The sequence below is a fragment of the Ooceraea biroi genome, chromosome 8, assembly GCF_003672135.1.
Source record: "Ooceraea biroi isolate clonal line C1 chromosome 8, Obir_v5.4, whole genome shotgun sequence".
Taxonomy (NCBI): Eukaryota; Metazoa; Arthropoda; class Insecta; order Hymenoptera; family Formicidae; genus Ooceraea; species Ooceraea biroi.
In genome coordinates this window covers 10,634,865-10,650,961 of record NC_039513.1, presented here as the reverse complement: position 1 = coordinate 10,650,961, position 16,097 = coordinate 10,634,865, and the positions used below count along the sequence as shown (strand labels likewise).

Sequence of the window (16,097 nt, the reverse complement as noted above, 5' to 3'; positions counted from 1 at the left end):
AGCATCGATGAAGGATGCGATTGGTAAACAAAATATTTTTAAGAGTAGCGAGGTAAACGTTTTACGAGGTTACGACTGCCCATAAATAACTCCACTATCAACGTTGCTGTCGATAATAATAGATTTTACGCTGTATGTGCCGATATAAAGCTGGGATTTTTCTGCTAGTATTTATCTTCATTCTGACATCCAACGAATAATCATCTTTTCGAGAATCTCGATAAACGAGGATAGATTACAATCTACAAAACAAATTTTCCACTTTATTATACTAAAATATTGCCAATAAAATATTTTTCAGCTTATTGTCGAGATGCAAAATTTCGAATGGAAGAGGTGAATTGCCAATCGCAGTGGCACAGATTCAATCTTACTTTGCTGTAATCGTTACAATCTGAACTTCATTTTATTTCGTATTTAATTCTCGTACATATTTGGCTAAGCTCGATTCATTCCCGTAATTGCGCAACGCAAGCGTCGCTCGCCACATCTGCTTTAATTAAGCGATGATTATCGCGAATGACGTGCGGAAAATTCGTGATATCATGTGTCGTCGACGAACTTGTTACTCCACTATCCAGGATCGATGACGCGCGTAATCAATCCGCGGCTTCCAATTAATCGGCGATTTTATTCGAACCTCGTGTCACATGTCACATTATTGTGGTCGATCAAATCGACTCAAAGAGAAATCAGAGTGCGTCAGGTTTCGCTCGAGCGTGTGTAATAAAACACGTTATGAATCCTTATGGATAAGATAATTTAGGTCGTGAGGCGACACTCTAATGATTTTTATTATCGCTTTTGTTTACTCGTCAAATGCTTCGTGCGCAAAACACTCATGTTGTAAAAGTTAAAAATGATTGGATTCCTAGTTATTATTTCGGTCGTTTTTGCATCGAATGCACTAGCATTTTCAGCGCGTAACAATTTGCATTCAAGATATTGAAGTCATCATGCGCGCAACTTTCTGCTTATCTTATCACGTATTACCAGGCAGATATTGACTCACCGGAATTTTTACTTTGTTTTGTTCTTATCTAGACTGCATTGCGCCAGTGAACAATTAAATTCAAGAATTATTTCCATTTGCGTGAGAATGATCTTTGTAATAACAGAGTAAAACAAGAATTTATCTTATTATCAAATAAAACAATCGATATAGGAATTTGTATAAGTTTTGCAAAGTTGTGTTTTTTATATTTTGAGATTAAGATACTTTTATAATCCTGCGGCTTAATCCTTCCGCCTTTTACTAGGCAGATAAAAAGCCACGTAAGATCTGATATATGTATATGTTTCATTACTTCACATGCAAAAACCTAGTCACCAACAAGTGACCGAAGGATACTAACAGCACGTTGTTCAACGGTGCATGAACAATTAGCGAGCACAATCAAGCCGCAATTTGCTGGCGATTTTGCGCCGACAAAGTTTCTTTTCATGACTTCAAGAATACCCGCAAAATACATATTATCTACTTGAAAACTAACGTCACTGCATATTGTACAATTTTCTTTCTTTTATCTGAAATTATCTGTATTTTTTTCACAATATGAGGCTTGAACAATTAAACAATCACGTGTTTAATTTAATACAAAACATTGCAATTAGAGATTATTAATATTTTTTAAAGAGAAGATAAAATATTCAAATCTTAAAAAATCCGATTAGAATTAGAAAAAATTGCAATTAAAAATTTTTTAATATTTTTTATATATCAAAATCAGTTACTTTTTATATTAAAATTATATAGAAATTTCATCTTTGTATTGCATAATACTAGCAGTTATAAATTACTTCTTTGTTCAACTTCAATCATCTTTTCTCATTTATAGAACATATCGTGTATTCTGATGACTAAAAATAGGAAAAGCAAACAGGCGATCGAAATGAGTGAGATCAATAGACATATCGTTCGTTTTAGCTGCCAGCAAGTCATCTACCCGACTTCCCTACGTTCTTTTGCGGGTCTTCCCGAGTCATCATGTCAAGAGGATTATCATATCACTCACCAATCGGGGAACAACACTAGTGCTTCGGCGAGGATGTCCCGCAGCAAAGTGGTCGCGGGTGGCACATGCGGCAGAATGACCGGCGCAAAAACACCGCAGACACCGGCGCTGCGGCCGTGTCGTGCCTCATATCTACTAAGGTAGATCGCCAGGTAGCCAAGCAGACGATAATGAGAAGATGGCAGAGTGGACAGCAACTCCTTTGTCGATGCGATCCAGGAGTCATGATCGTTTGCGTAACTCTCTGCGCCAGACATTACAGAACTTATTAGAAGTGTAGCGTGCAAATTTCAATTGGAATATCAGTAAAGAAATTTTCGTCTCAATCTCCAAATATCGAATCTTTTTTTATTTTTATTTTTATTTTTATATAATTTAAATAGTTATTACTAAATTGTACGATCAACATCGCACGTTTGAGATAGATTAGAATAATATTTGAAAGTCCTATTTGCAATAAATTATTTAGCGTGTTAATAACAAACAAAACTTTCAATATCTTGAAAAACACGAAAGCGATTTAGGATTCAAATTTGATTGGAATGCTGTTCTTACGGGCATGCACACCGAGTAGCCGGCCGACGAGAGTGGATGGCACGACGGACTGCGGGAGCTCCTTCAGGTATTGGCGGAGAAGAGTCGCGGCGGTCGGAGGACATCCAGCCGCCTCCAGATCGGCATCACCCCGACGTTCGAAAGCCGCCCTTAGCCGCTCCGCCAGTCGGGGACTGCCGCCCGACAGGCGGAACACCGCCGCACTCTGGAAGCCGTTCGCTTCGATGTAGCTGCATAGTCGATGCACCACGTATGGCACCCCTGTGTCGAGGTACGGCTCAACCAGCTCCAGCCGGGTGCCGAAGATCCTGCTGGTGCCCGCGCCGCGGCCCAACAACGAACCCGCCAGGACGCGCTTCACGCGTGCGAGACGAGACTCGTCCTGAAATCCAAGTGCCAGGATCCGCTGTACACGTGTAACACCATGTGTGTATTCGCTATTTCAAGTACGCGTGACTATTGATGAATGAAATGTCAAGTCGAGATGCCGAAGCACGTGTTTTTCCTAGAGCGATAGTATGCACTTTCAATATCGCTCATACATAACATTTATCTTGGCGTTTATTATCTTTCTCTATCCGTTTACTTAAACGCGGCGTGCGTTTTACGTCGACTCCGCGCATTTTATCAGGCGGTAATTGACATTTCCGGCATTTCGTACGACATTTATGCAGACTGTATAAATTATTAGTCATGCCGGTGAGCGAGAAAACGTAATTGACAGACGGCCGCTAACGGTTGAAAAGGCAGTGCATCGACGGAGTAAGGAATGGTATAGTATAAATTGTATATTCTCGCTCAACGCAGTAGAAGAACCGGAAAGTTTCTATAGGCGTTCCTCGAGTTCTTGAGAACGTGAACATGCTATTGTCTATCTATCAAATTAGCGGCAGATATCCACTGTTGCAGTAGGACTTTACATACTAGTTCCTATCGTTATAAATTAATAAACGTAAAAGCACATCAGAACTATAAGGCTGAAAAAAAGCGAACGTCTAGCAATAGTATTACGTGGCTTTATTATGCTTTATTATAGTCGTACGGATTGTACATATCCATCATTATTAAAAGTTTGTATTATAATTAACTATTGGCAAATTTATCTTATTAATAAATCTCATAAAATTCCAAAAACAAAACATTAGTTGCTAAAAGCAATACATATATCGATGGCCCTTTTTAGACACAGCAGATACTGTTACCAAAGTTGAAATGCTAAATACGGAATTGCAGTAAATGCCGAAGAGAGATTACCTTATCGTGTGTTTGACGGGAGCGCGTGGGACTTGCTGAGGATCCATGATGATGGTGGTGATGATGGTGGTGATGGTGGTGATGATGATGAAGATGTTCTTGCTGAGGGCGTTTCATCCCACTTTGTCTGCACCGAGACCCACCGCCGCACTGACAAAAGCAACGAGCAAACTTGCTATAAATTGTGCGATATGCACAAATGCGCAAGATGACGACTATTCAAAACTTCGTCATTCGCTGTCGCCATTCCTGCCTCCGAGTAAAATTTCCAGTTATGATTTTACATTTTGATTTACGATTAAATGAAAAGAGAGGATGACAAATAGAAGAGAATATTTTAAATATAAGGACACCAAATTTAAGTAGATTTACATACTAGCTGCATAAAAAACATTCAAAATTATAAAGATGCACTCAGTAACATTTTGGAAAGTTTGTTTGAGAATTCGTTAATTTAAGTGACATTAAAGTATAATTAATATCCAAATAATTTATATTACCTTGAAGGTAGATCTTTTCAGTATTTCAATAAAATGGAAGAAAATTCAATGATATCTCATCATCGGAGAATTGAATGCTTCAAACCGGCCTAACGCGAGGTAACTGCCGTGTCATTTGCACGATCATGCTGGAGAACCGCACGTCAGTGCATTGACATTGGCGGAACAATCGCGGGGTAATTTCAATATTTTCGCAAGCGCGCGAGCGAAAGAGAGAGAGAGAGAGAGAAGAGAGAAAGAACGAGAGATGAGCAACGCATAACGAGAAACACTGTATTTCATAATACAGGAAAAGCTCTACTCGAATAGATTGATGAATAAATGCGTCTTCGTAAAGCGTAAATCGTCTTCATCATTCTTTATTATGATAAAAATTAAGAGATGTGTTAGTAAACTTTTGCGCTGCTGCATAATCACGGCAAATGTACATGTTAATCAACAGATATTACTTATCTTATTTAGAATAATTTAAACTTCTCTCTCTCTCAAAGAACAACTGACTTTTATTCCTAATTTTGTGTTTTAGTTCTTTTGTTTCAGATGATTGTTCCACATTATTCTAAATCTGTTTAATCACGATACTACCTTTGGTTGTGTCTTCTATTCACAAAATGACACGCAACAGAATTATTCATCTAAAACGGGCAAATCCTCAACATCTACCGCTTCTCGCAGAGAGGTAATTGCAATTTTTCCGCGACGTAAGTTTTACTAAGCGACACAAAGCTAAAGTGGCTTGCCGACCGTTGCACCGATAACCGATACGTGGTCAATCGATTTATTATCTTGCTGTCGCTTTTTGAAAAAAGGACGCGCAATTTCGAGGAGCAGAATAGGTATGAGACGGTTAATGATCGTCGATAATGCTCACTCGCGACTAATCTCGTGAAAGAAGAAATTTCGAATATCACTCCTATATATGCACTTGTGTCAAACTTGTACCAAAATTTCGCGATTACATAATTTAGACACACCGTGAATCATGCTTTGATTATCTCGAACTCTGATTATAAATTGATTATAAATGACTCTTGAGTTTAATAAAATATAAAAGTTTAATAATGATATATTATCTGATGTCTATTATCTCATACTTAAAATTAATATTTTATTTATATTCTGTGTGAATTATAAATGAACTAAAAAGACTGGTAAGATTACACTATAAATATAAGTTTTATATGCTAATTTAATTAATTTAATTAAAATCACGCTATATTTCTTTATATTATATACTGATTAATATGTATCAGTTAATAATTTATTATTAAATAATGTTTATTAATAATCTCTCGTGTGCTCCATAATTAATATCGCTTTCATCAAGCCCCCTAGAGTAATGCATGCTAATACAAGGTGATTATTAAAGAGAAACACTCACAATGCACTCTCTCGCGACCCTCCACAGGTTGAAGTACACCGAGCTCAGCGTGGTAGCTGCCTCGTTTTGTTCGTCCCTTCGTTCTTCTTTTCGTTCTTCGGTTTGTCTGGATTCACCGTGAATAGATATTGGCAACGTTGTCTTCTCCGAGTTCGTATGATCGTGCTCCTTCGATCCGGTCGATTCCGTGATCAAATCACAAGTTTTCTACCGAATATCGCGAACACCGAGTACCGAACGCGATACCGTGCGTACACACTTCCTTGCCTGATAGTCGTTTTGTCTATTTCGTCCGCGTTGAGACTTTAATTTATCTCAGAATCACAAAACAAAGGAGTCGTTCGGAGAGCAAGGAACGACTCGTGGGGGATGCGTGTAGTCTGTATGCGTATATGTATATGTGTGTATACGTGTGTGTCCAGGACGAGAAAGATTCCCGCCGCTGTTGAAGAGAGAAAGAGAGAAAGAAAAAGATAGAAGGGTCGTCGCGAAAGAAGAGTCCTTATGTGCGCGTGAAAATTTCGAACGACCGTGTCTTCTCTTTCCTTTTTTTTTTCCTTTCTACAACGACGGAGGCGGCGACGACGACGCCGGCAACAACGACGACGACGACGACGTTGAGCGGAGATCGTGCGACTCGACTAGTAGTTCTGGGTTCATGTCCCTATCACGGCACATCGCATCGAGCCCTTTCTCTAAGGGGAAGGGCACTGCCTATGGCTGCTTCAGGAAGTGAGTCGACACCAGGCGTAGCGTAAGCATCGAGGGTCGGAGCCGAGAGATGAGGTCTAGGTCACCACTCCGCCCCTGGCCCTGGCATGGTCTACGTAGCTCCTGCTCGGACCTTTACAGCACCCGCTGCGCTCTGGAAACAGAAAGCACACAGAGGAGTTCTTAAGGGATCGCCATTGCGCACGAGGATAGTTTAGCAACGTTTAGCTATGGTCCACTTAATGAGTAATCGACTGACAAGTGGCAACATCGACGAGATCTTATAAGCAGTGCATCAAATAGCGAAGCACAACGCTCTCAAATTCTATCGGAAGATTACGTCACCCTTAACGTCGCGTAGAATTGCCACTGGCTCGCAAAATGCGCATGAGTGTACAATTTTTTGCTGGATTCAGCGATATTGGCATTAGCATTCGTAGCGATGGAACGTGTAGCAACGTACGATTGTTCGTTTGCTTAACGTGGAATATTCTCATGTTATTATATGTAGATAAAGCTTCCTGACTGAAAGATACACAGCGAGTACTAGAGATCACGTTTTCGCAGGTAATCAGATTTCCTAGTGAAGGGAAGCCATGTAATGCCTGAACTAGTAAATAAGAAACAACAGCTGAATAACAACGCGGCGGTAATCGAATAACTGTAATATATTTTTAGAGAACTAGATCAAATTTCTTAACTGGATTTGCAAATGTTCTCATGTTGCAGTATTTTTTTATGCCACTATTCGTAAATAATCAATTAATCATGTTCTAGAAATTCGTCTTTTATATTTTAATACTTGTTTTGCACCGCAAGTGTATGAAATAAATATCGTTGATGCTTAAAACAGCTTGCTCGAGAACACTGACCTAATGCACAGTGCCATAGTAAGATTCGCAGCGCGCTCGATCGATTTGCTCGCTCGTGAGGTATCGTGCGTGCATCAAATCGGTGGTGCATTTGCCCATGCAGTGTGCCTGCGATCGATATTTCTCGCGAGGGTAAATGGAATAAGCGTTTAATTTCGTGCAACGGAAGAACCGGTGCGACGTGCTCCCGTCTAATAACATGTCGATCAAAACGGAATACATCCGCTTACATCGTTTTGCATTTACAACCCACGCGTTTCCATTCAAGGCTGAAGCGCAAGTAACAATTTTATATTTATCCCATATTTATCTTGTATTACTTCTGGAAAATATATCGTTATGAAATGCGAGAAGTGCGGAATAAATACCAGGAATTACGAAAGCTTCAAGTAAATCCTGCAAATTACTGGAGGTAGAGAATTAATTGTTCCGCGAACACGGATTTCATGAAATATAGGAAACGAGAGGAAGTTTCTCAAGCAGTGACTTTGTAAATGATGGACTTGATAGATTCTAGTTCTGGGTACTTGTTACGTATCATCGTGTCCTTAAAATTTTTTACATATTTCAATCCTTATGTATCTCATGCTTTTATCCTCTTTTCCGCACTTTTCATTCCTTTTATCCTCATATCTCTTTTTTATTGTGACTCGACCCTTGCACCTGCGCCTCGACGTGGGAGGCCGTACATAGCGCTTAGCAACAACCGCATGTTTTTATGTAACCATTGAGAGGAAGTCAAATTCCGTCAGGTCGACGACGTGGTTACTGGCGCCGCCCGTTTGCATTCTCTGATGCAATCCTTCTATCTTTAGAGTTGTAGTAAAATGTAAAACTCCGTCAAAGCTCCTCTGCTTTAGTTACATAAATCGCATGCATATTCCTACATTTAAACGCCATGTGTCCTGTAGCCCTTATCGGACTCGGGGTTAACGGGCTCGGGGTTAACGGACGTTATATCGAGGTCACTCATAGCTCCGATGAAACGCAATCTCGATACATCGACAAGTGCGACGTAACGATCCGCGGCTACTGTCGCGTATTTGCGCGTTTCACTTTGCTGGCGCTTTGTCACTGTCACGCAACGTGAAAAACAAAGAATGTGAATAACAAAGTAAAGAAGCATTTCTTCTTTCTTTACGTTATCATGAAAATATATTGATATTACGATCGGTTTATCTTCGGCTCGATCACAAAGCGGCGCTTCAAACGGCCATTAAAATCCAATTACGCAATTCCGATTTCAGAGTTGCTTTTGTTTATGATAATTCTACGTATAACAGGTAAAACGCATGCTGTAATTTTATAACGTGTCACTTGTTATAGCTTCATTCGAGACGACGACGTAGCACGGCGGTGTGCTAGATGCAGTTGATCCAATTTCACATTTGCGTAGCTTGTATAAGCATGCGTAGATTTGCTTAACATCCATTTCAACGTTTTATGCGCAATTGTCAATATGCAGACCCGTAATAATGTAATAGTGTAATAGTGTATTTTTGCCAAGACTATCTTTGTTTAATGGAACAAACAATTTAAATCGTCGACTGTGAGAGAAGGATTATTAATCGCGATTAGAATTATCTAACGCTTGTGAAACGAAATCGCAGTGTTCAATCGGAGCAGTAAACAGAGGCAGAAACTATCTCCCGGGAATTCTAGAGAGAAAATCGCTGCACTGCAAAGCTTGGGTTACTCAAAGGGATACACACTAATACAGCGGAAACTGAAAAAGCAAACAAAATCAAACACCATTAACTGCGAATAATAATAAAAGAAAGAGTATATCACTGTTTACCACTCACCGTTTCAAAAATTTGCAGTTTCACACAGATATGTCGAAACCCGAGACAGTTTTCTCTCTTTAATAATTTCTGAAAGCTTCCTTTTTAGCCGAGAATCTTTTCACTGGGATACCTTTTTTATTTTTAGTTCTCGATTATCTCTCTATACATAAAAATATCGATCTCTTTCTGAGATACCTAATGCGCAATTAATCGTGCACACACTAAAATAACGTTCTCGCGCGCGAAAGCTGAATCAAGAACACGATTCGGCGAAGATGCACCCCGAGAGCAACGCGTACGAGTTGCCCGTACCTGATGAGGTGTGAAACGGAGGAAGTCATGACGACTGACCGGAAGAGAAGAGGCTGGATCGCGACACGGACGCCACACAAATGAGACTGAGTCTACGCCGTGATCCTCGCTAGCCCTCTCTCTCCGTCAGTCGTCCTTCATCAGCACCCTCCTCCTCGCAACCCTTCTCCGCGCAACCCTCCTCTCGCAATTTCCCCGACTACCTCGCTAGTGCTCGAATTTTGCGTCGAATTCATGCCAGATCCGGAATGAGAACAGCCGAATTTTCTCGATTTCACGATTTCGTAGTTGATCACTGGACCTTTCTTAGCCCATTATCGATGAAAAAGGTCGGGAGAAGAGGGAAGAAAAATTAGAAAAAGAATTATAAAATCCAAATCGACATTAAAAAATCTTGGGGATCAAATGGAATAAAAATGCGTTTAGAACTGTAAAATCAAAGAAACGATTAATTATGATGATATTCAGTAACATAATAACTAATATAGTATAACATAACATAATATAATAATAGCCATGAATAATAACAACAATACTGTACATGTAGCAAAGTTAAAATGCGTAACAAGGCAGATACTGTTAACATAAATTCAAAATGTCAGATGGCACTTTTGTCGACTAAGTCAAATCAAATAACTAATTATCTTCAAAAACAAATAACGTAACGTGTAGCAAAATTTATATAATATATTATAATTGAACTTTTATAGCATTTTAGTTGAAGCTGTAGATGCTCACATCTCTGATTTCATTCATTTATCGTATCTTAAATTTTCAGTTTAATCCTATCATAAAACTGTACCATAAATATATACAAAAAACCACTACGAGAATGACCGTATGTTCCCCGATTATCCCTTACCATCAGTATCCCCACCACCATGGACTTTCTCCAAACTGACCCCCTCCATCGCGCACGAACCCCCTTGGTAGCAGAGATCGCGTGCACGAGGGCGCATGCACTACCCTCGAGGAATCAATAGACTGTCCTGGTCACGTGAATCGCTAGGTGGAAGAGGAAAGACGAAGAGGGAAAACAAGGAGGGGTGGAGGGAGAAAGAGAGAAAAAGAGATCATGAGGATCTAAGCGAGCCAGGGAAGGACGGAGATAGTCGTTGGTCGCACGTTGGGGTTGCCCGAGAGAGTTTGTTGACGATTACACAGCATGCGTATGTGGGTAAACAGCGACACGAGTTCGATAGAAATGTATAATGTAAACGTTTTCCCTCCACCGTTGTGGGGAGAGTAAGAAGGATACACGGGGAGGTGAGGAGACGGAGGGGACATTTACTACGCATCATCTTCGCGATGGAATAGTCCAGACACAAATGGCTGAGACGACACGTCCGTCTCATCTTCCCGATGTGCTGACTGGCGGTCAGTATGCACATCGGATACAGTCATCATTGGGGTGGCTGCTATTTCGAGAACATTCAGTTCGCGTAAACGTTTGAGACTATACTATTGAATCACACGTGATTGCCCGCGCGAATGGCAAATAAACGTATTATTTCCTGGGTAACTCAATTCCGCTAATAACCAATTTTTGAGTCATTCGAGGCAATTGCGATCAGTTACGATTGGTCATCAGCGAAATTGAGCACTCGTTGAGTTGGAAAATAATTTACGATGCATGCTGCGATGCATCGCGGTTTGCATTCAGAAGGAAATTTTCGTCCCTCTATTTATCATCTCCTTTGCTCTTATGTCGAGTTAATTATTCATATTAAATTGTGCATAGGGGATTACTCTTCTATAAATCATCTTGATTAACTGCATATGACGTTCCCCTTATTCGAGAGACGCATGATCTGTTTAATTGATAAGTATAATTACTTATTCAGTTGATCACTTCAAAGTTTTCTCATGACTTAACAATCAGATTTATATCAATAGGATATAGCGTATAGATATGTATCCCAAAAAACCGTGTCTCAAAAAAATATGTTCTGTCAACTATAAATTTCTGACTTTGGAACTAACTTTTAAGATCTTTTACAGATCTTTCTGATATTGGCCGGTATTCATAGTCGGATCTTATATTTAAGACCGTCTTAAGTTCATCTGCAAATGCTGGATCATTTCATTGGCTATCATTGAGTATCTGAAGGTACACTTAAGACAGTCTTAAATATAAGATCCGAATACCTATATGTATTCCCTACGACTCTTGTGCTTAAATCGTTAAAATGACGTTAAAATTCAAAGTTCCTGAAACAATGCTCTCGGAAGTTACGTAACGTTTTGCTTTGCCAATCGCAGCGTGCACATGATTGTATTGAGTTTAGAAATTAAGACATAAATTTCGCGTGTAAATCCCTCATGTGCAACGTCCGGCATCGATCGCATTTTAAGTGCGTAAGTTTTGCGGGGGGATGAGTGACCTTCAACTTCAGGTTCTTTCCCATAGGAAGGGATTCCGACCCTCCCTATTCGTCCTCGAGACCCCATTAAAGCCAACGAATCCCCATGAATGGAATAGTGACTTCACTCCCCCCGTCATTCTCAGATTCTACGCAGTAGCATTTTGGTGTTGCGTAATATCGTCCGGGGTTTTATCGCCTTTTACGTCTTGTGCTATGTTCCTGACTCGATCAACAGGCAAATATCACCATAGATTCTTAGAATGCAATTAGTCTGTTGATAATTTGTTCTTAATATTGTATTATAACATTGTTAGTTATTGTATATAAACATGAAATAAATTACATGGCTATATATCAATTTCTCCATTATCATATATAGAAAAACAGCTAACATTTATTGCAAATTGAATGACTCAAAAATCTAGAAATATAATTCCACAATCCGAAAGATTATGGCAAATTGCAGCGAAAAATATAATATTAGTTTTGCGATTTCAGTCGTAATTATTAATTAATACAGCGAACTGTACTTAATTTTGATTATATCAACATAAAACAGTACAGTTTTAGCGTGCGTAAAAAATACATGTGCGCATTTCAATTTCATGTAATTCTCGACAAGAGTTCTTATTTTGTGTGTTACAAATTTGCGCGCGCAAAAATCCCCGCGTTTTGCTTTGAGACATGCTTTGCCATTCTTTATCAGCGAATATATTAGTGATGGGAATAGAACACGTGCGGACAATGACCCGGCGTGCCCATATGCACGTAACTAGCGAGCGCATGCATATATACATGCATATGCACATGCCGTCACTTGGACAGCTTTTCGTACTATGTACATGTATCGATTATACGATGCTTCGGCGACGAAAGGTAATGAGAATTGGCGTCTAGAGAATGCGAAATTAATCGATAATAATTAATACTTGTCACGCGGCTGTTTCACACACTCGAGTACGTTTCTCTAGTTATAACATTTGTAATTATTCGCGAAAAAAAAAAATAAAAATCGCGCTACGAGTAAACGGGTATTTTTCACCGACTTTTCTTTCTCGTTTATCTAATTTTTCTTTATATTAATACCACAATAATTTTATACTTATTTATAATTTATACGTTTTAATTATACCACATTTTTGTATATTTTATAATACAATTTTTATAATTTATACGTTACTTTAAATTTATATCGCAATAAGACAATCGTGGGGAGAAATTTTCTATGTTGTCAGAGCCTTCTCGAATTCGCTGATAAATTTTTGAAAGATCAGTGCCGGGAAAGTCGAGGCAAGGGTTTTTGTGCGCGAGGAAAAGTACGCGCGGATCGGAGAAAAGTCGGAGCGCGACTCGCGCGTATCGTGTCGCGAATTGTCAATCGGTGGCACGCAGTCGCTCGTCAGCGAAGTGAAAGGAATGCCGCGGACTACCGCAGAAACACACGAACTGCATTCAGGTCGAAGATGTAATCCGGATCGGATCGATTTCACGTCTCGTAGCAAACCGCGCTCGCCGTGAGATATTCCTGGAAAAGCTCACGCACCGGGGAATTTGCCGACGATATACAATTGCATTGCGCACAATTACGTTGCCTTTGACAGTCCATGTATGCAAGAACGATGTATCCGATCGATATCGGGGTTCTGTAACAAGACAACGTAACGACGCTGCGTTCATCGACGTCCAATTTCATATGCAGTATCGTCCATTGAATGCATCCTGAGAATGCATTAAAACAATGCATTGTTAAAACAAAAGTTTAATTTTGTATTTATCACGGCGTGTTATATTATGGTTTTCTTTCTTTCTATTTTCTTCTATTTTTTATTTTCATTTCTTATTGACCGTTAAATATTTTTTTGTTTAGTTACTCCCGTTTTGACAATCAGAGTAAAATATATATTATGCAGAAGGTTTCTATAAGAATATAATAAATTTTTCTTCCAAATACTTAATGATTGCAGGTAAAAAGTGTTTCTACATCAAGTTCTACATGAAAACTTTGTACGATGAACGCTAAAGTGATGAATGTTAAAACACAGCTAAAACGTGGGCAAAGCGACCAAGTTAAGAACGGCATCAATAAAAACTAGCGTAATAAAATTTTTAAGCATTTACACTTCATACCGTTAACATCGTTCTTGATGACATTTTATTGACAACGTATTCTTAAAAACTATTGCAATATTAATTCATGTGGAAAGATATAAAAAAAAGAAAAAAACGGCAGAGAGAAAGAGCGAGAAAAAGAGAGAGGAGAAGAGAAAGTTTCATATTTAATATTCATTTTTACGTGTGAAAAACAAAACCTTTGAAAACTATTGTGCAAGTCACTCTGTCGAAAAGTTTCAACTTTGTAGCTGTAATATATGGTTCGCGCGTACAAGTACATTGAACCGTTGCTGAGCGTGACACTTGCTGCACGACACGATTACATCTTTTTACGCTTTGATCAGTGCCGTCGTAACGTTTGCATAAATTTGCACGACTTACCTCGTTTCTAGACAACGATCGGACGGGCGGACACGGAGCTCCTCGATATCGGTCCTATCTCCGGGGCAGAGAATGCACCAGACTGTCCCTCGTTTTCTCGTTCAGCAGCGGGAATGTCGCGACGGCGCGACTTGGTCGGCGAGAGGGTCGCACGCTAGCTCCATCATCTGCGGCGGCACATCGCCACCGGTACGGACGCTGATCGATAAAACCACGACGAGACGAAGCGAGAACGACGGCGACGGCTACTGCAGGCGACTGCAGGTGCCTCGCGAATACACAGAGGGATTTGGCGTGGTAATGTGCGCGGAAACCGGAGTACTTCCGCCCCAGAACGGGAAAAACGGTGCGAGCACACGCGTATATATTCACATGCGTGCGTTTCGCACGCGATTCCGCAACTTCGAATGCCGCTGCGAGTCACAGCGAGAGATCCCGCGGTGCCGGTACGGGAGCGCGATCCGCCATATTGTTACGTTCAAGTGTTTAAAGGGGATCGACCCGCAGTCGACTGACCGTTCGGTCCGGTCACTCTTTTATCGACGTCTATCGAAATTTCCGGCGAGCGCGAGTGATTCACCGGCTCGCGTTCACGTTAACGCCCGAATTTTCCCGACGACCGGACAATTCGAATGGGAGAAATTTCGTTCGAGTTCGGGAGTCTCAACACGTACCTTCCGCACTGTTCCGAGTCTGAAGGTAGAATTGAATGGCTTCAACCTGAAGTTAGGTGTAATAAAACGAAGTTAGGCAACGTGGAAAGGAAGCAAACGCAGTAAACCAATCGAACAGTTCGACCATTCGAGCTCCTTTCAAAGTTCCTGCATTTCAAATTCCAATACAATTTAAACTAGTGAAATAATTTAATCGTTACATGTGTTTCATTTCCTTCATCAGAATTACTACTCTTTTTGTCTCGGAGTGAATGCATTTAAGATTTGAGATATTGTTTTTTATTATAACCTGCGACACGAATTACGTAGCAAGTTTCAAAATAGCTTCAGTGTAGTGGCGCGTTTTCTTTTTTTATTTATGTCATGTAAAATTCTTTAAATTGTAATATCTTTGAAACTAAACACAATAACAGTTTTTTAAACAGATTTAATTTATGTGATACGAATTATACATGATTATAAATAAGTTGACAGTAATTACATAATGTACTCATTATATTTTAGCGTTTCGAGAAACGCTAAAATATAATGGTTAAAACTGCAACTCGAACAATGCTCTTCTTTCACACAAATTATGCTGCATTTGATATCCATTTGCGATAAAAACGGTTGTAGTATGTATTTAGTAACCTTTTGCCATATTACTAAAGCATAAATAATAATGAAAAATATAAAAAATTCACTTACATTCGAAGAAGCACACTGCATTGCATTTAAATAATTCGTACGAGCGAAATAGTAATGCGCATGCGTTGTCAAGAAGCGCAAGCCAATCACATTAGAGCTTTTCTAGTGAGATTTTGTGCAAGATTTTAACATCCAACTACAGTCTCTGGGTGCGTTCCGTTTCACGCATAGACCGCATGGACGACAGCGCATCACATGAGCGCATTGGCTCGTTCCGTTTTTCTCCTTTAAGGCCTGTGTCCACGATCCAAGACCTTTGTCAAAGTTCTAGTTCCGAGAAATGCGTAGCCAATGAACTTACAGTTTTTACATAAAAGCTGCATGTTGATTGGCTACACATTTCTCGGACCTAGAACTTTGATTCGTATACACTTGACCGGAATTGAACGTAATTTTAAGGAACTGCTATATGCAATCGTTTGTATTTCGTTTGAAGAGTAATGAAGTGTGATTAAAAAGGTTTGTGAGTCCCTCAGTTAATTGTAATTAA

General features: G+C 39.7%; 1 protein-coding gene across 3 annotated transcripts in view; it reads right to left on the bottom strand.

Moving 5' to 3' along the window:
- LOC105275511 (protein FAM13B) overlaps positions 1 to 15,247 on the bottom strand; it is a 35,345-nt gene extending 20,098 nt beyond the window's left edge. Inside the window, exons 1-5 of one of the 3 annotated variants that reach the window (XM_020030400.2) lie at positions 14,247 to 15,247; positions 5,706 to 6,570; positions 3,825 to 3,974; positions 2,571 to 2,952; positions 2,016 to 2,259 (exon numbers count right to left, since the gene is read on the bottom strand). In XM_020030400.2, coding sequence (XP_019885959.1) covers positions 2,016 to 2,259; positions 2,571 to 2,952; positions 3,825 to 3,941 — 743 coding nt within the window. In that variant the 5' untranslated portion in view covers positions 3,942 to 3,974; positions 5,706 to 6,570; positions 14,247 to 15,247. Of the gene's footprint in view, positions 1 to 2,015; positions 2,260 to 2,570; positions 2,953 to 3,824; positions 3,975 to 5,705; positions 6,571 to 9,093; positions 9,734 to 14,246 lie in introns of those variants that run through there. The other 2 variants (XM_011332406.3, XM_020030401.2) reach the window with 2 other exon arrangements.
- Between the last annotated feature and the right edge of the window lie 850 nt (positions 15,248 to 16,097).